Raw genomic sequence first — 27,952 nt, forward strand, 5'->3', positions numbered from 1 at the left:
ATTGGTCGAGTGACACTTATGTTCCACCACTAGACCCTTCTTTTGCTTAACAGTTTGATTGAAAAGGTAGCATGTCATTCATAAATCGGCACTAAAGATTTATCACCATGATCATGGTCTCCATGAAAAGATGACATGTCGTTCAACCATTATCATAAATTGTTAGAAATCAAATCAATCGGATCAATCACCATAATCAAGGCAACTCATGATAGTTATGACTACAAAGAACAAAAATGATAGCGATGAATCACACGGGCGAACTTGAACCACCCCTTTCTTGCTATACAAACTAGAATATAAAGCAACAAAACCGAACCACATGCATGGCCTACACAATGAGAAGATGTGCATAATGGAATCTTACCCTTCAATATTTCTCAACAATAACACGATTGAATCTAACCGTAAAGCATCCATGGGCTATAATATAATTGAATTTAGTTATGAAGTATTCCTCGACCACGTCAAACTTGGCCATGAAGCATTATTTAATACCGATAGAAAATATATTAACAACCAAATATCATTGATACATAAGTACCACTTGGAAGCTATCATGAAAGAAAAAAGTCTATATCACCCTCCACCCTTTTGCTTGCATGGATAAAAGTCCAACGCTAGCTATTTGGGAATGTCTCCTCTCTGTCGCCCACATGGATAAAAGTCAAGATGAGGACATTGGGGCTGTTATAGATTGTCCCCTCCAAGACCAAGTATAAAAGCTAATCTCGAACGATATGCTAGGGGGCTCTCTTTTCAAGAAAAACCTACACCCACTAAGAGACCTCGATCACTAACTTAGCATCAAAGCGATCAGATTAGGAAATTTTGCCTAGACATTAGTCTTAGTGTAGGTGGCGCCTTGGGAGCTCGACACTTCCACCTCAAAGCCACCTTAATCACTACCTTAAAAACTCATACACCCTTAGGTTTGGACCACGTTGGGTTGAGTCAAATGTTAATGATGATTTCTTCTAATATTTTTGGCACTAGAATGAGGGCTTGATATTGTAGGAGCATCCGCCCATCAAGCCTCTCAACAAACGCTCCAACAAGGATGCATAACACTTTTACTTAAGGGGGGCAACTATCATCCTTCCTTCATGTGGATGCAGACATTTCGACACAAGTGCGATACTAATGTCTATTCAATGACCCAAGCTTTTCGCTTGCGAAGGACAACCTCGAGCCACCTACTTGCCCCTATCAAGGTATTCCTGAACCTCACCTAGTAGGTGTGGATGCTAATGGGCATGATGTAGGCTATCCCCCTGCTCTTACTTCAGCTAGCCCAACAAACAATGCCACCATCTCAACCATGATCAATACCTCAATCGCCATTAGCACCGGTGCTAGTTGGGATCCCCTTGCCTAAATAGTGCCAACATCTTAGGATCATCTAAAGCCTATGGAACTGGCAATCGAGGGAGTGCCCCGCTCTCCAATTGTAGAATTAAATGCATCGCTGCACCACCGCTTTGCTCTACCTGAATCTGAGACCTAATCAGTGGATTCGTAGATGACTCCCTAAGAATCCAACTACGACAACTGGACTAATGCTTAGAAGAGATGCGAACCTAACCTGTGCTAAGAAAAATTCGCTATGACGAAAGTATAGGGCGAAATGTGCATGAGGCGTGTGAGTCGAGAAAACTCGATCTATGCCAAGAGAAATCTATCATGATGGAGGCGCAGAGTGAAATATGATCGAGGCATGTGAGTGAGGAAAACTTGACTTGCGCCAAGAGAAATTCGTTATGGCAGAAACATAGGGAGAAATATGCTTGAGGCATATGAGTCGAGAAAACCCGACTCATGCTAAGAGAAATCTATCATAACAGAGCCATAGGGTAAAATGTGCTAGAGACGTGTAGGTTGGAAAAACCCAACCCGCGCTAAGAGAAATCTACTAAGGTAGAAGCATCGGGTGAAATGTGCATAAGACGTGTTAGTCAAGAAAACTCAACCCATATTAAAAGAAAGCTATCATGGCGGAGGTGCGGGGCAAAATATGCCCAAGGCGTGTAAATCAAAAAAATTCAATCTGCGCCAAGAGAAATCCGCTATAGTAGAAGCACAAGGCGAAATGTGCACGAGGCGTGTGAGTTAGAAATGTTGAATCTCGTATTTTGATGATGAAACTCCTTGATATATGTTTATGATTTAATCTGTGTTTTGAGTGACGCAGGATGCTTCGATTAGGATGAGACAATTAAAGCAGGAATATCATGTTGTGCCAGAGGAACATGTCAGAAGATTGGACGTCGGGCCGGTGGATCGGTTGACGTATCGACAGAAGGCTTCGGGTCGTGGACTCGGGCATCGGGCCAAGAAGAGCAGGTATTGTGCCAAGGATATCGGAGTTGCGGAGTCAACCGGCCGATTGGGCAATAGGCTGCAGGAAAGGACGATGCGCCGAAGAATCGGACGAAGCGTCGAGGGACCAATGACATGCCGGACAACTTGGTTAATTGCTTAGGATTAATTGTCTCGATCGAAGTTTTTGTTTTGAGTGTGCAGGATTAACTACGATGAAAGTTAGACAAGCAGCAGGAGTTGCGCCGGAGTCAAGTTCATGATCACGTTGGGAGTTCGAGAGTTCGACGGAAGTTCGGACGGTCATCGGAGGTTCTGCGAGAACAGATCCGAGAAGTCCAGAAGCTTGCCAAGCGAAGCTCGTCGGAACTCGCCAAGTGGATCGTCGCAAAGTCCAGGAGTTTGCCGGAAGTCCGCAGGAGCATCACCGAGGGTTCATCGGATGATCGACGGAAGTTCGCCGGAAACTCGCCGGAAGAAGCGATTGACGCACCGAAGCAAAGCTGCAGAAATTGTCTTAGATCTAATCGTAGTTAGCACGTTGATTAAGTTGGAAAATGGGAGGTGATCCCATTAGCTTAATCTTGGGGCAATTGGGCCCCTGAAAGACTAAAATTGGGCCGAATGGAGCTAACCATTCGGACCCTGATTGCATCAGGAGGTGCAACCGCCTAGGCCAGGAGGTGGCACCGCCTGGGCTAAGCCTCCCAGCGAGACTAGGAGGTGCAACCGCCCCAGCCAGGAGGTGGCACTGCCTGAGCTCAGTCTTCGAGCTAGACTGGGCGATGCAACCTCCCTGACAGAGAGGTGGCACCGCCTGAGCTCAGTCTTCGAGCTCTGGCAAAGAGGTGCAACCGCCTCAGTCAAGAGGTGGCACCGCCTGGGGCTCAGTCTCCGAGCCAGACTCAGGAGGTGCAACCGCCCCTGACAGAGAGGTGCAACCGCCTGGGCTCAGTCCTTGAGCTCTGCCAGGCGGTGCAACCTCTCCAGTCAGGAGGTGCAACCGCCTGATCCCGGAATTCCGGGATTTGATCGTTTTGAGCTCCAAATTTGAATTGGGTTGGGGCCTATAAATACCCCACCCATTCAGCACTGAAAGCACAGAACACACACTCGAAATCTTGCTATCTTTCTGTGTTTCTTAGAGCTCAAAACTGCTAGTTCTCCTCTTTCTATTCTTCAAGTTTGAGTTGTAAAGAGAGGAGAGAAAACTTCTGTAAGGGTTGTCTCCTAAGCCCGCCAAAAGGAGTGAATCTGTAAAAGGGCAGTTGGCCTTCGCCTGTTGAAGGAAGGCCTCTAGTTGACGTCAGTGACCTCGTCGGTGGAGGAAGCCAAAAGTGGAGTAGGTCCAGACTGACCGAACCACTCTAAATCTCTGGTTTGCATTTATTTTGAGCACTTTATCATTACTGCAAACCTCCTACATAGCTACTGCTCTCTGCGCCTTTACGAACAAGTTTCTAAGTGCTGATCTTTCCGAATATGCATTCAGACGTAAATCGGTGTTTTCATACATTACAGTTTACGATTACGTTTTGATTCTGCAAAACTGTCTTCTGCGTTTTTACGAACGAAGTTTCTAAGTTCAGATTCCTGTAAAACTGTGTTTTAGACGTAAACTACTTTTAAACGTAAAACTACGTTTAGACGTAAAACTGCGTTTAGACGCAAACTGCGTTTAGACGTAAAACTACGTTTAGACGTAAAACTACGTTTAGACGTAAAACTGCGTTTAGACGCAAACTGCGTTTAGACGTAAAACTACGTTTAGACGTAAAACTGTGTTTAGACGTAAAACTGCGTTTAGACGCAAACTGCACTGCGCTTAGACGCAATCTGATCTTAGACGCAAACTGCGCTTAAACGCAAACTGCGTCAAACTGCGCTTAGACGCAATCTGCATTTAGACGCAAACTGCATTTAGATGCAAACTGCGTAAACTGCGCTTAGACGCAAACTGTATTTAGACATAAACTGTACTTAATCATAAGTAATCTTAGAATCGGCTTTTGCATCAAAATAGTTTTTATCGAACGAACGCAGCTTTCGATTTTAATCGCTGAAAGATTTCCGCTGCACTAATTCACCCCCCCCTCTTAGTGCTCTCGATCCTAACAAGAAAAACTCAACCTATGGCAAGAGAAATCTACTATAATTGGAGGCACAAAGCAAAATATGCTCGAGGTGTATAAGTCAAGAAAACCTGACCTGCGCTAAGAGAAATTGGCTATGACGGAAGCATAAGGTAAAACGTGTTTGAGGCATATAAGTCAAGAAAACTCGACTCATGCCAAGAGAAATATGCTATAATAGAGGCGTAAGGCGAAATGTTTCCGAGGTGTGTGAGTCGGGAAAACCTGACTCACACTAAGAGAAATTCGCTACGACGAAAGCACAGGGCAAAACATACTTAAGGCATGTGAGTCGAGAAAACCTAGCATTCTCTAAAAGAAATCTGCTACGGTGGAAGCATAGGGCGAAACGTGGCTGAAGCATATGAGTCGGGAAAACCCAACCCGTGCCAAGAGAAATCTACAATGGTGGAGGCATAGGGTGAAATGTGCCCAAAGCATGTAAGTCGAAAAAATCCGACCTGCGCCAAATCCGCTACAATAGAGGCGTATGGCAAAATGTGCCCGAGGCGTGTGGGTTGGGAAAACTTGACCCGAGCTAAGAGAAATCCCTTATGGCGGCACAAAGGCGAAATGTGCCTGAGGTGTATGAGCTAGGAAAACTTGACCCGTGCTAAAAAAATCTACTACAGCGGCAGTGCAAGATGAAATGTGCTTGGGGCATGTGAGTCGGGAAAACCCAATCCATGCCAAGAGAAATACGTTAATGTGTCATAGGGCGAAATATGCTTGAGGCATATGAGTTAGGAAAACCCGACCCTCACATGACCAACGTGTCCTTTTAACCCCACAAAAGGATAGGTTGGCAATGGGCATATCGGATAAATTAAACACTGCACTCTGTACCCCTCTAATAAGAGCCCTGAAACACAAGAGAGGGATAAATGATAGAAAATATGTTAACAACTAACTATCACATGACACATAAGCACCACGTAGAAACTATCATGGAAGGAAATGATCCAGGTCACCCTCCACCACTCATCTGTTAGCATGGACAAAAGTCTAAAGCAGGTCGTTCGAGCTTGTCTCCCCCTTGTCACCCATATGAACAAAACGTCAAAATAGGGATGTTGGGACAGCTACAAATTATCCCCTCCAAGGTCGGGTATAAAAGCTAATCCCCATGCCAAGGTCTCTCTTTCCAAGAAAAACCCACACTCACTGAGAGACCTCGGTCACTAACTTAAGTGTCCAAGGGATTAGGTCAAAAATTTTCTCTCGAAATCAATCTTAGTGTAGGTGGCGCTTCGAGAGCTCAATACTTCCACCTTGAAATCAATCTTAGTGTAGGTGGCGCTTCGAGAACTCAATACTTCCACCTTAAAACTTTCTTAGTCACCATCTTGAACACTCCTGCACCCTTGAATTTGGACCACGTCGGGTTGACTCAAATATCGACGACAATTTCCCCTAACAAATGACGATGTAGTTGAATCTAATTATGAAATGTCCCTCGATCATGTTGTAACCAAACCCAATAGTGAAGCATGATTCAATAGTGATTTGATCAAATCTACTTATGAATTAAGCCACGAAGCATTTTTTCATGATAACATGACCAAATTCAACTAAGAAGCATTCCACGATCACAATACGATCTCAAGCCTTATCACGAAACACCGTTCGATAATGACAACCAAATTTGACTATGAAGTATCCCTTAATCACGATGAAATCAAACCCGATCGTAAAACATCATTTAACAACAACACGATCCAATCCAACTACAGAACATCTTTTGAGTAACCCAAAATTATTTCATCCAGAAGTGTAACAAATGATATGGTCAAGATGACCAATTCATCCTCCGTGACTTGTGTGTCTCAGTTTCCATCCATCACTGTTGCACCTCAAAAATAATTCTCAAATAAATCGAGTTTTATTATCTATCACAATCTCACTCCAATTCTCCACACGATGTAATCACAAAGACCAAAGGCTGCATAGCAGTTACCTGAGACGGTTCTTATTCTAGTTGCCCTAGGTCATTGCAAACACCTTTGCCTCATCAGTTCCCAACTGGAAGTCATAACATTTGACGCCACGATCAATTTTATGCCTGAAAACTGCAGAAGTACAATCACCGCAATAGAGGAGAAAAACATAACCTGTACACTGTCGATTAAAACATTAGGTCCAAGAATTGTACAAAACTACAAATGATCAGGGCAATCATTGACATCGGTCTTTTGTTTGCGCTAAGAACATCACGCAGAACAATCATAATTATACAACCATTACGGTAAGATATAGATGGTCGATGCTGACTTTTCTAACAGCTACAACTGCAAAAACAAGGGGAGAGCATAAAAAAAAAAGAGTTAGGACTTACAGCCATTATGCAAGAACCATTCAACTATAACAGGTAAAGTTATTTCAATGATACTTTCAAGCGCAAGAATGCAAATCTAAGTGCTAGTGCATCAAACATGGCATGCAAGAAACAGGCACTCAGCAACAAAGATGAGATACTGGAAAATCCTAATAAAGAATTACACAACTCTCACAGCTCATTTTAGCACTAAGATGAGGATAGATTAAACTTGGGATCTCAGGAATGATTGTACATAAAAAATGTTGTAATTATAAAATCCTGATCAGAACCAGGCAGTCAGCTGCCATCTGCTGCCTGTATGCTGCTGGTCTAATAGCACAAGATGCAAAGTGATAACATAGACTACACAATTGTGTGCTTAGTATTTGCCAAGAATATATTAGGCAATGAAACAATGTCCCAGCATTCATGACATATGATAGAGTAGCAAATATCAAATAGGCAGTGCCGTTCTTGAAGTTGGCTTCATAGATCTTAGGTACTTAGATAAAATGTGTAATTGATTAATGAAATCTGTAACAATCAGCTGTTTTTGCTCTCATTTCAAGACAAATCAATAAATAAAAGTTAAAAAGACAATTTCTACATTGCTTTTCCATCTTTGTAAGAATTGACCATGCTACTGGTTCCTCACCAGGATGGTAGTTAACCTACTCAATGAGGCAATAACCCAAGTTCTCAGCAGGTTGTGTTGTATCATACTATATCTATCACTATCTCCAAAACCTGGAGCTTCTTTCTAAAACACTTGGTAGAAAATTAACAGAATCAACAAAAATGCATCATATATATCAGCGGATCATCCATAATGTGAATGGAATATATTTCTGTAAGATTAGTTAGAGACAAACTGTTGACATACTTGTTAATACATGTGATGCAGTTCAAGACAGGTGAAATCACAATTCCAAATATTAAGAAGTCGTAATTCCTACAAATCTTACAAACTGGTGAAGATCCAAAAACTGGTCCATCAGACCTTATGTTAAATTTCCATTACTAAGCTTATAAACAATTAAGCCTAACCTTTAATAGTGCACAGTAGGAGCAAGATATAAGGTGAGAGTTATAGACTTATAGTTAATCAGCATCAAAGAGTATCACTGAGAAAAAAGATAGTAATCAGGGGGAAAAAACCAAAGAAACGTTGAGCTGGCTTTTCTTCTTTCTACACCAAATGTAGACATGAAGATACCCCAATTTCTATTACCTCAGTAAACTAGCAAACAATTGGATTCATCTAAGATAATCTAAGATTAGCCATTAGTTGTCCTCTTTAAAAGCATATAGGCCATTGTCTCACTCAATCTGTAACACAAAGATGAACTACTGCATTTACAAAATGAGTCATTATCCAAAAACCATATCCGAAAAAGAAAATGAAAAAAAAAGGACAAAAGTGGTCATTTGAACAAATTCTTGCTGTCCCTGAGGACTCCTAGGATAGACTAGAAACTTGTGTCTAGTATATAACGAAATCTATTACAACTTTCAGGGACAACTCAGACCAAGCTACCACATGAGTTATTTTTAGTAAAAGTCACTGTATAATTTTTACCTAAAATTCAAGTTATCAATGTTCTCCAAGATTAGGAAGCCAGTCCTGCTATTTTTTAGCATATATTTGTCAACATCATGTCAGAAAAGCCACAAGAAAGACTATGACTCCAAGATTTAAGATTGGAAGTCCTCATAGAGACATTTAACCATACTTGACAAAATGTTCATGCAAGAACCACATGTAACAAGTCTCAAGAACTTTTGGTCCAAAGAAAGGGAACTTATTCAGTCTAAGTTAGACAAATGTTTTAGATGCTCCAATCATCACTTATCCAATCAAATGACATGATCAAAGAATAAATTTCTGGCTTAAATAGGCAATTCCAATAATGCATGCCACGATCTATCCAATTGAAAAGAAAAAGTTAACATGCCCTCTTTTAGTTTGTAATGGTAAGTCCAAAACTAGTAGCAACAAACCAATGAGTAAATGACCAAATTTTGTATCATTTTCCACATAAACATAGAAAGTTGTATCATTTTTAGCTTCACAATAATACTTGAACTAGACAAGTACCATTTACCTCAGTAAAGAATTTATAGAAAATTCATAGTGTATTTGCGTTATACCAGGCTTACAAACAAGTATTTACTATCTAGGCATGTCATTTTATGCAAACAAGGTATAAAATACATAAGCATTGGCACACATATTGACTTTTTCTTAAATATTGAACTTCTTTAATTATTTAATTGTTCCAACAATTTATGAGAACAACCACTTGTAAACCTTTAGGGTTCAAATGACTCGAAATCCTGGAATCAGTCCATGCAGTGGCTCCATACAGTCCAAGCTGGAAGAGAAGAGGTCTTTATGAAAGCAAAAACAGACATACTTTAGAAATATGTACAGATCTGCTTGGTTTTCCTCCATTCCCTCATTTTTTTTTCTTCATGTTATCCTTTTTCTTTCAAAAGACCTACCTATGTCAGTGTGAATCGTGATCCACACTGAATTCCATTGTGTGCAATATATGAAGAGTGCATGTTAAAATATGGTAATAATAGACATAAATCCATTGTGTGCAAAATCCTTAGAGAAAATGCATGTGAACTAGTCCGAATCTCTATAAGATTTGTATTCCTTTCTTCTTATCATCTCTATAAGATTCTGGAACATAGAGATACCATATTCATAAAAGTTAAAAGTAAAGTTTTCATTACAGTACAATATAAATTTTAAAAGAGTGGTGTTCCCTTGGCTAAATACATCAAGGTTTTGCCTTACAGAACCCTGATGGGTCCCACCAGGCCACCACCATATCAAGTGCATGGTTTAGCCACTGCAATGGGGAGCCTCAACCATTGTACGAAATCAGCAACAGGAGTCCAAATGTTATTTGATTGTCTCCAGCTCAAATTAAGAGATGAACATCATAATGTAGAATATTCTACACTTCCACTGGCTAGAAACACAATTACTATATCACCAAATCTAAGCCTTCAAATTCACATTTCACAGATGTGAAAATGAGAGAATAATGACCTTTTGCGTTGTTATCTTTTTCCTAGTTTCCTCCTAACAAGAAATCGTTGACGTCTAGTATTTCCTCTCTCCATTAACTAAATAGTGTCAATCTATAGTTTGGCGCCCCAACAGGAGTAATAATAGATTTTTAGAGTTAGGATGTTTTTCTAGTTCTTCTTCTTGTGAGGAACTAATTGGGCTTACTCTCTTGTTTTTCTTTCATATATATTTATCAGAATTGCTCGCAAACTTTAATTTTCCTCATAAGGTTTATTATGGTCAGAGGGATATCAAAAACTCTACTTCATACAATTGACCAGAAATTCAAATGAACATCTCATAAACATTCTACATTTTCCTCACTTCTAACTGTGAAAACATTCGTCTGATTCCTTGAAAAATTTAGACCACTCATAAGGATGAAACCAATGGTCCCACTTTCCTCACGTATAAGGGTAAAAGAATGGAACTTTTTTAAGGCCTTCCCTCCTCTCCATAAGCATGAAATACCCACCTAACATGAGATATGAAGCATGTCATGGAAAACCCTAGCCGAGGAACTTAGCAAATTTTTTTTAGCAAATTAGTCCTATTACACATAAGATCATCAGCTTCATTAGTGAGATACCAAACAAACCTAAAGCTCCAACAAATAGGAGGGACTTATGCTATATTCTGACTTAATTATACCTAATCCAATGCCATCGTTAGGCACTTAGGCATCTCAAAGTGCTGACCTAGAAAGAATGAGGATTCATAATTGGCATTCTCTACCAAACACCTTGGCAAGAGAACAGTAAAAGAAGAGTTTTGGCAACATTGATCTCCAAACCTAATCAGTTCATATGTACATAAAAAGTGCAGTATATTGATCTTATGGTAACTCTCCGGAGTTGTTGAAGAAGGACACCCCATAAAAATGGACTACTTATAGGATAATGGAGAATTCATCTGCTCAGCACCACCAATGTGGACAACCTGCAAGTGTTATTATCCATAGTTTAATATGTTATAAAATGGAAGACTATATAGATTGTTCTATAACAATATACAATAGAGTGGCTGCCAAGCAAAAGTTGAATGATTTACTTATTTCCATTGTTGATCTGTGCTCGATTTAAGGTTAAGATAACAACATGACTAACTACTGTAACCCTCATACTTTATTTGATTGCAAAAATAGATAAATAATTGGATTATAACTTGCAAAGGGAGATGAGAGGATTATCTTAACCACTAATTTAACCCTCCAAAATCCTGAACCAAACACCACGAATTAAAAAACTCTAAAAAAGAAAACTACAGAGTCAATATTGAGGGAATTGAAACTATCTTTACTCCCAAATCTCTTCCAACACTTCATGGAAGTTGGTCGTAAGGTTGCAAGTCTTCAAAGGTCATGTTCCATAAGAGAATTAAAAATCTTGAAGCATCGATCCAAGTTCCAACAGAGATCAAATTCCAACCTAGGATTTTCAAGTTCCAATATAGATTTCACTTTTTGAGTTTGGTTTAGGGGTTTCATGCTTGTGTGTTTCCTAACTTGGAGTTTCAAGGTCCTTGATCCTTGACATTTCCAAGTTCAAGGTATCCTAGTAGCTCATGTTGTGAGCAACTGACCAGGACTTCTAACTACCCAATCTCACATGGGAATAAGAATGTTTTTGGCTGAAAGTTTAAGGCCTATATAATCACTGATAAGACTAATAGGTTCACATCAAAACTGTATCACTCTAGGAACCCTTCCACCATCCTTTACAATTTAAGGCATCATGATCAATTCCTAGAAAAAATACAAATGTTCAATTTTGCAAAAAGTTATGTTTCAGGATAATCGACTTCGTTAATTGCTTCAATGTCTCACAATTTTTCATTTTAAAGTAAATCTTTTCCTTCATATAAAAAATATTCTCTCTCATCAATCTGTTGCCAAGTTGCATATCTTTATCATGTCGGAAGAAAATGAACTCCTCACCATTAACCTGCATACATCTTGGTTAAGTGTTAAATAGTAACTCTAATTACCATTTGGACTCCTTCCAATCATCTTTTCTTAAGTCAGTTGTTCATGATATTGAATATACGGTCATACCAGTAAAACAATAGCAATGACATCAAACAAGGAGACTAGAAATGATTAATTTGGAGGGAACCATGGTAGGCCAACTGTTGATATCAGGTGTATGAAGAGTCCTTGCAATGAGTTTCAGTTACCATCGCCATTTTCCAAATATTTTCATGTTCTTAACATAGAAGCTACAAACACTGGTACAATTTGCAAGTAAATTTGCATAAATCATAAAGAACATCTGTTACATATTTATATTCAAACACATAGGATTATCAATATCCTCAAAAAAATAATTGGGATCGGCAGAGAATAATGCTCGGAGTACCGGTAGTCAAACATTAGAAGTTATAATCATTTGTTCCAACTCTAAATTGAGTAGACAGATAATTGATCTATGGCTACCGAACATTACTATCAATTTAACTTCCAACGTGGTACATGGAGATCCTAAGGAACTAACACATACAATGAACATATTTTTATCATATTATTTAACCTTAACGCCTTTGATACTTAAAGAGGGAAGGAAAAAAGAGCAATGATATAGAAAGCTAAGAAGGGTAGACTATTTCTCCTCTCCTACAAAAAGCTAAGAAGAGTCAGCAATTTATCATCTCCTATTTGGATAAATAGGAAAAAATAGCACATATAACTTTTCTCTACCAAGCTCCAATTTTGGAGGGAAAGAATAAATCGCATTCGATAAGAAAATCAATTTCTCTCCTAAGCTCTGTGTAACTAAACGAGATATGTAGTCTCACGCTCTCCCATAGTATTATCATCTATCAAATTCCCTAATTCCAAAAAGAGTAAAATTCCACAAAGAGCAACAAACATAGAGAGTCAACCATACCTCAATTTTCGAACTTAGTAGCAGAAGCCAATCCACAATGAGTCAATCAAAAAAGTAGTTCTCCCTACTCGCAGAAATCATCGTGTCCCCTTCATCATCCACCCTTCCTCCAACAGACGCTTCACTGAGTTCCACAGGCCACTCCGACGACACAGTCTCCCCACTGTTAGCAGGTCCAGCCCCCAGCTGCGCCATCTGTGTCGGCGATGTCTCCAAGGCCGAAGGCTGATCTGAAGCCGCCATGTGCCACCGTCTCCCAATTTGCCGCAAAAGTGTCAAAGCCGGGCTATCATCCTCCTCCAACAAGCGTTCGAGCTGGGCTGAGAACTGGGTCGGGCGATTCAGGGCGTTGGACCCGTCCGATGAGGACGATGAAGAGGGAAGACGGGAGCGGCAGACAGGGCAGGAGTTATGGAGGGAGAGCCAAGGGACGATGCAGTCGGAGTGGTAGAGGTGGGAGCAGGGAAGCCGTCGGGCAGTGGAATCAAGGGGGAACTCGTCCTTGCAGATGGCGCACGCTGGGAGGGAGGAGGCGGGTTCGGAGATGCGGACCGTGGGGAGGGCGTAGATGGAGGCGGCCGGGGCTGGAGAAGGGCCACGGCGGGTGGCTGGGACCGGTGGCGGGGGGTCATCGGCCGCGGCAAGGTGATCCATTATGCGGCGGAGGTAGGACTGGGCGGAGGCAGCAGAGGCGAGGCGGCGGTCGTCGGCGTCGGCCTCATCGATGTCATCTGAATCGGTGTCAGAGAGGGTAAGGGACAGGGATGGGGGGCCAGGCGGAGGAGGAGGGCAAGGAAGGGGGGAAGGGTTTTGGCTGTGGCTGTTGTGGTGGTGGTCCATCACTTCAAGGAAGTCGCCATGGCAGTTGGGGCAGAAAAGGGCGGCGGAGGAGGAAGAAGAAGTATAAGAAAGTAGGGCGACGCTCATGTCGCACTCGTGGCACCAATAGTTCGGTGGTGCAGGAGGCGGAGGAGGAAGTGGAACTGCGCCGCCGTCGTCGGTGGCTTGGGCAGGTGGAGTGGCGGCGGAAGACATAGATCCCTTTCCTTCTCTGAGTCGTCTCCGCCCCGAGAAGAGAAAGAAAAAGAAGGAGGAGAAGAAAACAGCGGAGGGACTGCCAATAGAGGAGCCCTCGTGGGGGCAGGTCGGCCGCAACTTTTGCTTATTCAACAGACGAAGAAGAAGCAGAAGCAGAAGAAGAGGAGGCGCAAAGAATAAGACGACCGGTAACCCAACAGATGTGTACATGTGTAAGACTCGGTAAAGGTACGCACGCACGCACGCACGCGCCTCCTAAGTATAAGAAGAAGCGAGAAGTTGGTGATACGTATGTATGGATACACCAAAGAAAAAAAAAATCATTCATTCAATTTTTATTTTATATATTAAAAAATTATCTTCGAATAATTTAAGTTTCATTTTTTGACACGTGAAAAATATAATATTACGAATATAAATTTATTCTATAAAGATTTGATTTTAGAACTTTACTATCAATAAATAGTGAAAGATTGATTTTATTGAAACAATGAAACTAAATGTGTATAAAGATCTAAATATAATGTTAAATATAACTAATTAGTCCGATCAACTGAATTATCATCCAATCTATTAGACCAAATGAACTTGGTTTCTACTTGGGGCCCAATGGGCTGTCATCAGTTTGATCGTGGCAACAAAGGTCCCATGGATCACCATCTTCTTTGATCAGAGAGTTCATGCGATGCATCTCATCTTAGCTACTACTGATCTTATGATACAAATGCATGTTAGCTGTTACTAATCATCCACAGCTAAATAAACGTAACTTAGATCTTCCAGCTAAATAAGAACATTGACGACATCTATCTGAGCACATTCCTGAAGCATTTCTTCATGCAATTTGAGTTGGGAGAGAACCAAAATGATGGTTTTGATGAACGCCGATTAATCCTCCCAGCTTAAGGCTTTCACCATCAGATTGAGAGACGTTAAATGTTGCTTAGGGAAGCGACAGTCAAGCAGTCATCAAATAGGTAACTCCAGCCGATACGTGATGTGATGACAACCGTGACACAGCCCGTCCCCTCTCCTCCGCCGATCAATTCTTCTTCTCCTCCTCTCTCTCTATCGTCTTCTCTACCCTCCCATTCTTCCTGCCGTCCGCATTCCCTCCGTTCTCCATTCCTTCTCCTTCCTCCCACCTTCCAGCATGCTCAGCAGAGAAATGAGGAGACCTACAGCTATGTTCTAGCTGGGTTAGTCCGGCTTTCCTCGTAAAAAGCTTTCCTTTGGCTCTCGCCCGCGATCACTCCCCATGACGTCGCCGGGCGAGTGGTGGCGTCGCGTGACGGCGGCCGCTAAGGATAAAAAGAGCCTCTGTTTGACGACGATGACCAAGGCCCGCGGCGACCACCTCGCCGGTGGTCCACGAAGGGCGGAGGTGGAGGCGGAGGTGATCCGGGCCACGACCCACGACGAGCGCTCAGTGGATTACAAGAGCGCGCGGCGCGTCTTCGGGTGGGCGAACGCCGCCCCCTCCTCGTTCCTCCACCCGACGATGTGGATTATCGCCCGCCGCGCCGAACGCACCCGCTCCTGGGCAGTGGCTCTCAAGTCGCTCCTCCTTGCCCACGGCCTTCTCCGGTGCTCCGACGACGCGCCGCCCACAGCTCGCCTCGGTCGCCTCCCGTTCGACCTCTCGGACTTCCGCGACCGCTCGTCTTCCTCCTCCGGCTTCTCCGCCTTCGTCTGCGCCTACTTCCGCTTCCTCGATTACCGCTCCCATTTCTACGCCCAAAAGCCCGTCAAAGGCGCCACCTTTACGACCATCCCTGCTGCCAGACCAAGTGACGAGGAGGAGACGGAGCCCGACGCCGACCTCTCGGAGCTCGAGCGCCTCCAGGCCCTCCTCGACCACCAGTTGCAGATCCGTCCATACGCAGACGGCATGCGCGTGAGGCTCATCCTCGAGGCCATGGACTGGGTAGCGATCGAAATCTTCGAGGTCTACAGCAGCATCTGCGACCGAATCTCTCACTTCCTCGCGGGCATCGTCGGCTCCAAGTCCTCCAAGACCACTCGGAGTCCAGCATCGGAAGACAGGAAACGAAGGGGAACTCTTGGACTGAGGGTGCTGCGGCGGGCGGCGGCGCAAAACTCGCAGATCGCGGCCTACTTCGATCTCTGCCGCTCGCTCGGGGTCCTCAACGCGGCGGAGCCCCCTGCGGTGCAGTCCATCTCCGAGGAGGACATGGCCGAACTAGAGCAGCTGCTCGTCGACGACTTTCCAGTTACAGAGGCAGAAGAGGAGGCGGAGGCAGGAGAACGAGAAGACAAGGAAGCAGGGGGGGATTCCGGAACCGTGATCACCAGAAGCTGGGTTGTCTTCGACGAGGGAGAGGCGCATTCCGCGAAAGAGGAGATGGAGGGGCATTTCTGGAACCCTGACCTTTGTTGTTCTCCGGAGCCGTCATCTGTGTGGGCTTCGGTAGTCAAACCCCGACGTGGCGGCCTAAGGAAGGGGAAGGCCGATTCATTCGAGCTGATCGGACTGATATACCCCTAATTTTTCCACGGAACTACATGTACGCCATTCCCCTCGCATTAAGGGTTTTTGCATGACATAACAATAGTATCAACGCTAAAAAATCAGCAATTCTATAAAGAGCCACAGTCAACAAAATCAAAATATCATAATGCCATCATATTATGATGATACTTAGAAACTACTCATTCCAAATTAAAACATCTCAACCATGGAAGTTGAAGATGAAAAGTGTAGTAATAAAACTTGATCTTCCTAAAATCCAAAAAGAAAAGACTTAAATGCTCCAGAATTAGACAATTATATAGTCTCGATAGAATATAAAGAACATATTTATCTAAATTTTAATTTTAACTAAACAAAATAAAGATATCCATGCAAAAGAAGACAATTGACACATTGCAGTGGTAACAGCAACAAAAAGGAAGAATCTGTGAATCAAAAAGGGTTCAAGTTTGATCTCAAAAAAATAACTGGAAATCCAATGTCTCACTGTTATTTTTCTCACATGAACTTTGTCTAAAGTGGATCCCAATCAGTAGTGCTTGTGCACTAATGATTTGTGGAAAAGAGAAGATGGAATGCCAAGTATTGCTGGACAAAATCCACAATTTTTTTTGGTTATTCTTGCTCAAGTAATGTCATCTTGAAGCTAAATATCCATTCAACACATTGAAAAGCTTTTAACCCTAACAAAAGCACAAAAAACAAAGGCATTTCTAATTCCACTATGTTTTGGAGAATACCAGCAAGTCTAGATATAATGATATTGCTACAATGACAACATATAGTCCCAAATGAAGCTATGTTACAATCACATAAATTCCAGCATTAGATATGCTAAATTGTTATTAACAATATTAAAAAGTGAATGAGATTCAAAGCAAGCCAAGATTGCTATCCACCAAGGCAAATGAATCTCTCTCTCTCTCTCTTTCTTGCATAAATCACACAGTAAATACTTAATAAATGCATTCCTTAGAAAGTAGAGAAGTCATAGAAGATGAATTCAGAAGACTAATCAGACTGCACATGAAGTATAGCTTCTCATGGCTGTCACATTATAGCTAAATGGGCACTAATTAGATCACAATGTAAATAAAGATAACCATTCACCAGAGGAATGAGTTGCTATGATCTCAGTTTTCTATCTGCCAATTGCTTGATAAGATTGCTTCGATCTCAATCATGCCAGAATCCCCTTTATTCACTGGAATTCTTTGATCAAGATTCACAAATGGACCTTAAAAGAGGTACTAATCTGAGGCTCAGTCTTACCTCAATTTACAAGACCATTTGAGGTCACTGGGAGTGTTAGTATATGTTTATCTATTAGTATATCAATGAGTTTGGGAATCCAATGGTGGATAATGTCAATTGCTTCAAAATTGTCATTTATCAGCTTGTGCTAAAATGATTTATTTATCTTAAAAAGTGGTGGAATATGTGTTTATCATAACAAAACATTATCAAAATTAAACCTTCAACACAACTCATTCTCATCTCTTACAAAACTTCATTTCTTCTTTTAGAATCACAAAAGAACAAAACTGACACCTAATGTAAACTTAGTTAATCATAACTCTTTAGAAAACACTATTTTCTCACTTATCACGAGACGTAGTATTGAGAAGACAAGGGTTTTGGCAGACAATATTGCAAAACTATAGGGAGAACATGTCCAACAAAAGTCATTTAGATGCCTAAATTAGTATTAGGTTCGAAGAATATAATAGGAAAATTATATGCACTTGGTGGTCCTTATAGTGTGCTAGGTCAATCGTTGAACATAGATCATGATTAATGTCGAAAACGATTAATGGGGTTGTCCTATCATTATTCAACCATAAGAGCATATGTCTTCGAATCATCAAAACTATGATTATAAGGTTAGATTTCTAGACGTTGTCTCGATCATGTAGGCTCCCTCATTAGCACAAAGTCAAAATCCCTGTTGGCATTGTAATATTGAGTTTGTAGCACAGTGATTTGGATAATGTATCGATCACATGAGTATGACGTACGATCAAGCGAATACGATGTATCATCAAGTCGTGTCTCCGTATCGTCGACAAGTGTTGAACTAAGTTTACATATTCTTCTAACATCTTTAATTTCATTTACTACAGTAAAGTTGTTGTGTCATAATTGAGTTTTATTAGTCAGACTATTTGCTGACCCACAGACCAACCTCAGCCACAACTTTGAGTGGCCTCCTAGAAATCAAAAGGCATGATGACCGTGTGAATCATGTCTCGTGCACAGTGATCGTTTTCATGTTTAGGTGCCAGCACTACTGATTCATGGCCACAAAATAAATTCGGGGAAAGAGATGTAAGCGGGATGAGAACCCCACCTTAAAGTCGGTAGGTAGATGCAAATCTCAGACCCTTTCCTCCACCACAAATTTGATTCCATGAACATGGAGGTGGAAGGAAATGATCTCCTCCTTCAACAAGCCAAGCGCAGGTGCATCGACATGTCAACTTCCGTTGTTTTCTTCATGCTTTTGGTAGCTTGTGGAGGTGGAAGACGTTGACGAGCTGCGAACTGTGGAGATGCCCAGCCACAATCTTTATTCTTCCAACGACTGGAGCAGCGCCATTAAAGTCTGATGTTTATCCTTGGCGTGGGTCGATCGAAGAAGACGGATCAAGTCGTTGGTTCCAGTTTCAGAGTGCTGGTGTTCGACCGAGCTAGTCCAAGACACGTTTGCAACGAAGATCGAGAAGGATGCGGCAGACAAGCTTAGTGGGTCCACTGTTCATGATGCCAAAGGATCGGTTACATGCTTTTGGAAGTCTCGTGAAGAAACCTTAACAGGATGGATTAGCTATGCTTCTTAATTACTTCTTGATGAAGTTTTTTTGCCTTCGTGTTAGGATTCCAATGGAATCTACTCAATTTCAACTCAATAGTTCCAGCAATCATTCAAAACAATTCAGATTTCTTGGAAGTATTACGTAACCAATGGGTGAAGACTTTGACGTCTTTGATAAATGCATTGGATATTTTAATCAAATTTGTTGATTCTGCTGCTTCCGATATTATCTCGAAAAGAATCAGAATGGATATGTGTTGACTGCAATCTTTAGAAGAGATCATATTTCTTTGTGCAAGTTGCTCCAAACACATTAGAATCATTTTAACATCGATCAAAGTCGATGAAACAGTCTCCCCGTTGCGTATAATACATCTAAAGGCGAAGAAGAATGCACGGGTGATCAAATTTGTTCTTCCATTCGACGTGTTATATCAACGATATCATCAAGGTTATGCGACAAAAAGAATCCATCCAAAGGGTTCATAAGCTTCAGGACGTCGACTTCCGCGGTGAAGACTGCTCGCACCGCTCGGTGGTCTGATAACTTCGACTCGCATCGCTCGTATCGGTTTTGCTTCAGTCCCTCGCCCAGCCACAGTATTCGATCGCACCTGCAAAAACCAGCAGGCACGTCACATTTCGTTCCACTCAGTTGTCGAGATCTGACGCGGGAATTATGATTCACTGATCTCACCATGCAGGAGCACGACTCTTTTCGCCTTTCCTTCCCTGAGCATGCCAGCAATACTCGTCAGAGTTCGGAAGATACTTGTAAGTAGGTGAGAATGTGATCGCACCCTCGTTCCAACCATCGAATGCTCGTCCCTCAGATAACTCAAATCTTAGCTGCAGATGAACAAACAAGAGTCCCTGGTTAAGAAGCACTGGTCATGTCAGCTGTAGATGTGTTGGGTAAAAGTAGTACCTGGTCTCTATCTAACAGGACGCCCCACTCCTTTCGTTCCACCAGTGACCTCGTCTTGCCATCTGTCATCGAGATCCTATAGTTCAGATCTCCAAACAACACTACACGGCTGCATGAATTGCGACATCGCTCTTAACGGAATGCTATATGCCAAATGGATGGATCCACAAGCTACAAAGCAATTGTTCTAAACCAAAAGAACCAAGAAAAAAAGAGAGAAGGATTGGGGTTGTACTCACTCGTGATTAAGAATCTTCTTAGGCAAATCAACAGAAGAATCACTGCCGAAGCGGGTCCTCGACAGTATATCCATGAAATCTGCATTGCGATGCACCTCATCGCCTTGCTTCCCTCCGGAAGCCAAATGGCAGCATACAAAACAGAAGCTGGTTTCGTGCAAACAAAATCTAAGGGACACGGAACCCTGCATGCTTAGCGCACAGCTGAAAAGTTTCAGTTCTCCGTCACACGAACTACTGCTAGCTAGCTAGCTGCTTCCATGGAAGAAAAGAAGGAACAGTTTACCTTGTTTCTTAGGCATCCCATGATGCCACAACCGATGCATGAGACGCTCGGGTAGCTAATGTAGTTACAAAGATCATCCCTCACCCATAGTGTGACAAAAATTCCAACCATTTGCTTGCTCATAATGCATCTGAACTTTCGGCGATTGCTCACCCCACGATAGCCGCCTTCTTCGACGTGGTACACCTGGTAGCGAGCTGGTTCAGACTTGTTTAGGGTTGTTCCTATCAGCGAATTCCACTTCGTGGAGATCTTACTCTTCTCGGGACCGAGGACGTTCCTGGCGCAAAGTGGTACTATCTCTTGGAACCTACAACAGGGTCCTGCAACGTTATCTTTTGCATGAGGTGATCGTGGGGAAAGACCAAGTGTCCGAGAGATACCCGAGAACATAGATGTCGTAAGAGCTTCTATCGGTGTCCAACCAGTCCTCCAAGTTCAGATCATCAGTTGGCGAGATCCCTCCCACGTTCCATGTGCTGACAAACACTCTGAAGAAAGAAGCGATCAGGATCAGCAAAAAATACAACGCAGGCAAAGCCGTGTTCTCGAACTCACTTGTATTTGAACGTGTCCATTTGACCGTAGGTTGCACCATCGAGCAAAGCCATGCGAGCTTGAAGCAGCTTATCAGTCACCAACCTAAGCCAAGCGAGATGTAGAAACCTGCGTGCTTCTGCAAGTTGTGTTCTTTTGGCAGGCTTCTCGGAGAAAGGAGCAGGACATGGGAGGGTACTCCAGAAATAGAAAGAGAGTGGGACAAATCGAGCGCGACCAAGTTGTAGTTTGGCGAGTTGGGGGAGGAGGAGAGCAAATTGGTGTCACATATAAGGTGCTCTCCGAGCCATTGATTGATTGTCAACTCTCGAGATAACAGTCCAAGGCAAAGTGGAGAATGTTCCTACAGTCTTTTCTCCTGTTCAGTGTCTCGCAATTTGTGGCGGATAGAACATGACAAACTGTAGATTTGACAGGACCGAGTCATTAACAGCAAGGATTAAATCAATCAGAGTAGAACACCAATATGTTCGCATAGAAGTAATTCGATCATGTGTTTATTTGGCAGAGAAGTAAAACATGATTCCACAGTCAAAGAAATGGTGCCAAGTCGACCATCCCGGAAGTCAACCCAATGAAAAAAAAAGTCAAAAACACGACACCAAACCACAGGAGATGCACACCTCCTGACCACCGTTTTCATCGAAGGTCCAGAGATTCTCTTCCGGATGAATACCTGATGAACTCGACACCATTGACTTTATTTCTTCGTCACTCGAACAGTATCGAATGAATTGACAACTCAACGTTTGTTGGTGCAAAATGGGGGGAGGAACAGAAGAACCAATTCCAAAATTAGCAATTATAGGATATATCAGGAATATTATGTAAAATTAACGTGATTCAACACTTTCTATTTATAAAACCCTTGAATTTTTTACTCTCACCCATCCAATGTTCTTCTTATATAATGTTATATTTATAAGATACAGTCTCGACGAATAATCTTTAAATACTTATCGATCCAATTCAACATTAGAGAAAGAAAATCTTAATTTTGTATCCTCCAATTCAACATTAGAGAAAAAAAAAAAAAAAAGTGTAGAGAAGATTCTAGGCGATCATCAAAAGGTGGGATAAATGGGGACTAATAATGGACATAAAGAAAGTTAGGTTTAGTGCGATCATGGAATTACATCCCACAAAGTCATGCTCTTCGTATGCATGATTGAAGGGGTGTCCCAACCAATTAGTACTCTCTAGAAGTGGGCAGCCGATCACAGCATTATTGAGGAACACATGGCGTCGTTTCAACCCCATCGTGCACTAAGAGAGACAGGCTGATGTGGGCAACTCATCATGGAGGAATTGCTCGTTGAAATAGAATTCATCCACGCTAATCACCCTCCAGTCTTTCGGACAAATGTCACCGTCGACTTTGACGATCGAAATCCATTCTTGGTTAATTGTAATTGTCGGCCGAATAAAATCTGTTGAATGGGGTTGTGGTCATCTTTGTCGAGACTGTAGTAGAATTGATGGCACATCGATGTTCATCTCATTGTAGGTTCCGATGTGTTTATTATTTGTTTGGTGTTCTAATTGTATGGAGGATTAGGAATTCAAATATTTATAGAAATTATTTACGATTTACGATTTGTTTATTCTATAAATACTGTATGTATTTATAGAATAAATACATCAAGACTAAGGGAGTATCAAGTACTGAAGCAGTATATGATGAGATCCAGCTTTGCAGGCAAGTCAACAAACAAAATTTCCATGATTACTACTCTTGAGATTCCAAAAACAATTAAATAAGCTGTCTCAATTTGCTCTCCAGTGGTGTAGAACTAATAAAAAGCCAAAGTCAAGCTAGAAGAGTGGCATTAATATTGTAAGACCCTCTAATTTATCATAGCATTGACAATGATTTTTTAAAAGGCTTATGTGCAAAATCAATATTATTCGTAATGTTCCAACTATTTGAGACTGGATAAATAAACACTATGCATAATTGAACACCAAAGACGGAAACACGTATAGACATACATATCCAAGATCCATGAGTTCTTCCATGGAGTCGATACATGTCCAAGATCCACAAGAGTCGACTCGCTGGATAGGCATGACGGTTAAATCAGTAAACTTGCATCTTCAGACCTTGAAGATTCATCCATCTTGCTTGCCAAGCAGATGAATATGCTGATATTGCAGAGCTGGTGATGCTTACAGAGTGCCTGGTAAGGTCCATGCTTTTCCTAGCAGCAACAATAACAATCCAGAAGAACCCAATCGATCCTACAGCACAAAGTTTCAACATTTTACCCAGGTCAAATTACAGAAAATTCAAAAAAACAATAACAAAAAGAGATTTTCTAATGGAAAATTTATAATTGTTTCTGTGTTCTGTAATCAAAAGTTCTCCATATCGACCATTTGGCACCTGCCTTCTTTCTTCTTTATCCTTTGACCCTTTATTTCACATAGGAATTAGCTACATTCTCCAACAATTGTAACATATAAATTAGCATGATTGACTAATTACTTGCAACCAGAAAGATTATAGAAGATACTAACATCATCTAGAATATCTGTGTGTCTATTTCGATAGTTTAAGAATTTGTTGTCATTCATTCTTAGCTTGGCAACATTTGATATATCAAACAATCCAAATTGACCCTGGAATAAGATTATTTGGCAACATGTAATAAGTCCCTCTTTCCATGTCTATAATGAACCAATAGAACAAACCATAGGAAAAGCTTCATACATCCTATTGCAGTATTAAATTGGTAAGAACTACCTTTTGGAAAATTACCACCAAAAAATACAAATAATGAATATTCGAGCTAGAAATATCAAGCCTCTAAAGAGACAATAAACTCAACATAAACTGATATGTAGAGAGATGTTAGAAAATTTTCTTTGTTGTCTGGATGAAGTACTAGAAAGTTGTAAGGAAAGATGCATGTTTGAGCCAAATGGGCAACAAAACTCAAAAGACACCAAACCAAAAAGATTTTCCTTATTTGGATCTTCTCTCTCTTGTACAACTACTTAAAAGGACTAAATGAAACAAACCTGTTCAAGAAATGAACCTCTTGTAGGAGGTTAGACACCAACAGACTATATATCAGTTGTTTAAAAATGAAGAATATTAAGGTAACATTTTGACACCTCATAGATAGCAAACTCTCACTAAATAACTGTCCTATTAACTGTGCAATAAAGGAGGGAGTTAAATATCAAAGAAAAGAAGAAAATAAGTGGGAATCAGTCATGTACATGGGAAGAATTAAAGGAACCATTATCAAATAAGATGCAAGTTAACTTGGTGGATGATCATTAAAAATGCACAGGCCATGAAAGCATGTGAAGTATGAAACTTGGGCAAGACTCTCTTTGTTGTGCCATAACAAAGCAAGCATGTCATTATGGAACTTATATCTGAAAGTGACAAATCCTCAGGTCAATGAAGCCAGTATTACCAGGTGCCAATTTTAGCATATTAAGAATACGCTGCAAAAAGAATCAGATCAGGAGAGTTTGCACCTCATGTTTGTTATTTAGCTTAGACTGCATAAATTGCAGGAGTGAAAAAGGAAGCATGTTGAAACCTATACAGCTCCCTTAAACCGTAAGACACTAGAATGAGAATAAAAATAAGAAATCATTACATACCAGCGGCTAACATAACAGCAATTATTGCCGAGATGGTTGTGGTGGAGATTACAAATATTGCAGATAGTATTGCTCCGATAAAAATTGCTGTTATGCTTGCAAAAAAGATTGATAAAAATCCTCCAACAGCTATTAAGGACACTTGAAAGGAGACAATGATAATATTTAATGTTGCTGCAACCAATATAAACAGAGAAATCAGCAACCCTGCCAATGCCAAAAGAGTGATTGTCCCAACCTGCCATACAGAAAAGAGAACTATAAGTGTTTTTCATTTGACAATCCTACGGCAAAATGTCAGACATTCCAGACATCCAATCTAATGTTGAAATGTTCAATCATGCTGACCAAAAGTGGCCATTGTCCAAAGTTTGTGAGAGAAAACAGTTGAACTGACTGGTGCATGCAAGTTGCTAAAAAAGAAAGTAGTGAAAAGACAATAAGATAACATTTTGATCACTAGTTCTCGCCCAGAATCTTAATTCCTCACAAGATGCAATCGTTAAATAAACAAACATCAAAATATTTGATGATTTGAAAGTGTTTGCTGCAACTCGCATTCGGGCACAATCAAAAGCCTATGGTTTGGAATAATTAGGATCTGAAACTTGGAGCATATGATATAAACTTTTTACTTTGGAAATCAGCTCAGTTGTTAACGGGAACCCATTTGACAGTTTCTCATCGTCTATCATATCCCAACAGACAATACACAGATTTTCAACTTCTGAGCCTGACCTCTCGTTCTTCTAGTGCAGGTGTGGATAAATTATCTTTTCTGCTTCATCTTCTGACTAAATTGCATTCCCTTCTTGCCTTTGCAAAGTTCACACAGCAATGCCCACTTGAGAGTGACTTTGTAAGACGGGGCTTCTAACCCTGCATATTTCCAACTGCCTTATAAATGTATGCTTCTTAGTCATGATGGAATCACCCCTACACTAAACTTCTTTCATTCTTCGACGACTGCCAACGCCTCACTCCAAAATACCAAATAGCGCAAGGTCCCCTGCATCCATATATTTTCTTTTCGAATAACTTGACCTACTAATCAGCATCGTACACATATTTACTTTGTTGCCAACTGTTCCATTCTATTGAATTTGCATTAACTTCTTCAACTAAGTCTCCGACAGCACCCTCATTCATAGGACCAACAGAAGCACGAAATATGATGCCAGCGACTCTTAGAGAAGCCAAATAACATGACTGTCCATACTGTATCTTACAGGATAAAAGAGCTCCTATCCTTTCATTAATGGATGTTAATGCCTCTCCTTCAAAAGACCAAATACTGCATTGTGAGCAACCTTTCGTCAAGATTCATATCTTACAGTATAAAAGGGCTCCTATCATATCTCCTTAAAAAAACCTATACCTTTCATCAAGATTCACATTTCACAACATACATACTGTTGCTTTTCAGCACCATACGCTACAATTCGACACTAATCCTATACTTACCTTGTGAGCAACCTTTCTCTTCAATTGAGGTTGTGTTAAGTTCTTCCATGTGCAGACTCCACCACCACCCTCATTCCTAGGACCACAGATAACATGATATAAGATAGCACTGAACTTCTGAAGAAGCCAATTGCCACTACTGTCCTTACTGCATTGTGCAGCGACAAGAGACCTCACATACATCTTGCCTAATCCCTGCTACACTGTTGTCACTAACTCCTCTCACTACTAAGTCCGACATAGACCATGAGGACACGATAATACAGAGACTGAAAATTAATGATCAAAGTGATACACTCCCATCAGGTAAATTGTCAATAGTCAGAGAAAAGTGCATTAAAAGATCAATTGATTATAATCTCAAGCAAAGATTGGATTGGCACATCTAATTGTCATCATATCACTTTAACAATATAGTAAGTAGCCACAATCTTTTATCATTCAACCTTCCTTATCCATCTTAGTGCTGCGTTGTGCCACCTACTTATAGCTCTAATAATTAGTCCTCAAGAATTGAGCATAAGAATCAATTTCCTATAAGCTTTTGCAAAGAAGATGTGCCCTTTTACACAAAAAGCAAGGAAAAAGCTAGTAAGTTGGAGATAATGACCATACGAGATGAAAGATGGAAAAGATGGCTGGGCCATGCCCATAAAGTACCTTTAAAGTATGACAGTCAAATAATTACAGAGGTTCCAATCAAAAGGGCGAGGAAGAACAAAAAATAAAAGAAAAGGATCGTAAGACCATGATGAGAAAGAATTCAGCTACTCAAATTAAAAACTCCCAAGGAGTCATTTGACAGTAATGAGCTTCTCATGCCGAAAATTATATGAAATTAAGCTGAGTTCTCTTCGACACACAATCCCCTTTCAGCGCCCTGATACCTTTCGACACCGCTTGACCAAGTTAATTAAGTCACTAGTCACCCAATATCGTCCCCGGGGGCGAAACGTATGATAGTTCCAAACAGTTTCTCATCAAAGATGTTGTTAACTTTCGGATCCAAAATACCTAACAGAGACCAGTTTCTTAGGTTATTTAGTTCGACCATTTCGAAGATACACAAAGTGATCGAACACGAAGAAGGATCTACGAAATCCACGAACCGAGATGCCGAACAGAGCGGGGAGGGGACCGCGGCGACGGGTCCACAGAAGGAGATATCGGACGGGGTTTCTGGAATCTTCCCTGCGGCGGGAGGCGGCCTTGGCGGAGGAGGACCTGCGACGTCGGAGGATGTCGGGCCGAAGCGACACGAAGCTGGCGACGAAGTCAAGGAGGACGGACCAGAGCGTCTCGCCTCCGCCGTCGGATCTCTTCGTTCCCTCGTCGGAGGCCGCCATCTCCAACTGTGCGCGTGTGTGTGTGTGTGTAAGAGAGAGAGCGCGCGCGCGAGAGATTAAAGCGGACTCTGCAGCTTTTTTTATCGACGCTGCAATGTGCAGATATTATCGAAATGAATTATTCTACCGGTCTTTCACTCCGACCCGTCAACGCGTTCTAACGACCTCCTCTTTTGATTGGGAAATTTTGAAGGGACAAATCTTTATTATTGGCTTTTAATCGGACGGCACTTTCATATTTATTTTTACCTGAAATTTTTTATAATAATTAATTATCAATATTAAATATTTTTTGAATTAATTTTGTTATCGAGTGTAACTTGATCAACTTTTATTAAGCCAACTCAAAATTTCACAAAATTATTGTAATATGATTCTAAGATAATTAGTATTATTTTTTATTTTTTAAAATATAAATA

The 27,952-nt window shown here is 41.2% G+C and overlaps 3 protein-coding genes and 1 pseudogene across 5 annotated transcripts; 1 reads left to right on the forward strand and 3 right to left on the reverse strand.

Annotated features, from left to right (window-relative positions):
* Positions 1-6,543: 6,543 nt before the first annotated feature.
* Positions 6,544-13,972, reverse strand: LOC135585448 (E3 ubiquitin-protein ligase RDUF2-like). 3 transcript variants are annotated; one of them, XR_010498249.1, is made up of 3 exons: positions 12,742-13,967; positions 10,650-10,795; positions 6,544-6,739 (listed from the first exon to the last, which is right to left on the reverse strand). XR_010498249.1 is itself a non-coding variant. In XM_065160397.1 (2 exons), the coding sequence occupies exon 1, from the start codon at positions 13,774-13,776 to the stop codon at positions 12,784-12,786; it is 993 nt and encodes a 330-aa protein (XP_065016469.1). In that variant the 5' UTR covers positions 13,777-13,972; the 3' UTR covers positions 6,544-6,739; positions 12,742-12,783. The 3 variants fall into 3 exon arrangements, 2 of the variants coding, with proteins under 2 accessions (XP_065016469.1, XP_065016470.1); XM_065160397.1 differs by lacking the exon at positions 10,650-10,795 and having other exon boundaries at positions 12,742-13,972; XM_065160398.1 differs by lacking the exon at positions 6,544-6,739 and having other exon boundaries at positions 10,551-10,795; positions 12,742-13,972.
* Positions 13,973-14,626: 654 nt separating this feature from the next.
* On the forward strand, positions 14,627-16,420 carry LOC103991136 (putative clathrin assembly protein At1g25240). The gene has a single exon (XM_009410496.3). The coding sequence runs from the start codon at positions 15,038-15,040 to the stop codon at positions 16,286-16,288; it is 1,251 nt and encodes a 416-aa protein (XP_009408771.2). The 5' UTR covers positions 14,627-15,037; the 3' UTR covers positions 16,289-16,420.
* Positions 16,421-19,345: 2,925 nt separating this feature from the next.
* Positions 19,346-21,327, reverse strand: LOC135642260 (type IV inositol polyphosphate 5-phosphatase 9-like). Its single transcript, XM_065158251.1, has 7 exons — positions 21,100-21,327; positions 20,925-21,032; positions 20,542-20,851; positions 20,256-20,440; positions 20,017-20,125; positions 19,786-19,937; positions 19,346-19,702 (listed from the first exon to the last, which is right to left on the reverse strand). Exons 1-7 carry the CDS (start codon positions 21,150-21,152, stop codon positions 19,492-19,494), a joined length of 1,128 nt encoding a protein of 375 aa, XP_065014323.1. The 5' UTR covers positions 21,153-21,327; the 3' UTR covers positions 19,346-19,491.
* Positions 21,328-22,900: 1,573 nt separating this feature from the next.
* LOC103990844 (uncharacterized) lies at positions 22,901-27,621 on the reverse strand (annotated as a pseudogene).
* Between the last annotated feature and the right edge of the window lie 331 nt (positions 27,622-27,952).

This window comes from Musa acuminata, chromosome BXJ3-7, assembly GCF_036884655.1.
Source record: "Musa acuminata AAA Group cultivar baxijiao chromosome BXJ3-7, Cavendish_Baxijiao_AAA, whole genome shotgun sequence".
NCBI lineage: Eukaryota > Viridiplantae > Streptophyta > Magnoliopsida > Zingiberales > Musaceae > Musa > Musa acuminata.

Coding starts and splice junctions, on each gene's coding strand:
- LOC135585448 (XM_065160397.1), bottom strand. CDS start 13,776: ATGTCTTCCGCCGCCACTCCACCTGCCCAAGCCACCGACGACGGCGGC.
- LOC103991136 (XM_009410496.3), top strand. CDS start 15,038: ATGACGTCGCCGGGCGAGTGGTGGCGTCGCGTGACGGCGGCCGCTAAG.
- LOC135642260 (XM_065158251.1), bottom strand. CDS start 21,152: ATGGCTTTGCTCGATGGTGCAACCTACGGTCAAATGGACACGTTCAAA. Junction 21,033..21,099: donor ATGGACACGTTCAAATACAA/GTGAGTTCGAGA, acceptor TTCTTTCTTCAG/AGTGTTTGTCAGCACATGGA. Junction 19,938..20,016: donor TCCTGTTAGATAGAGACCAG/GTACTACTTTTA, acceptor GTTCATCTGCAG/CTAAGATTTGAGTTATCTGA.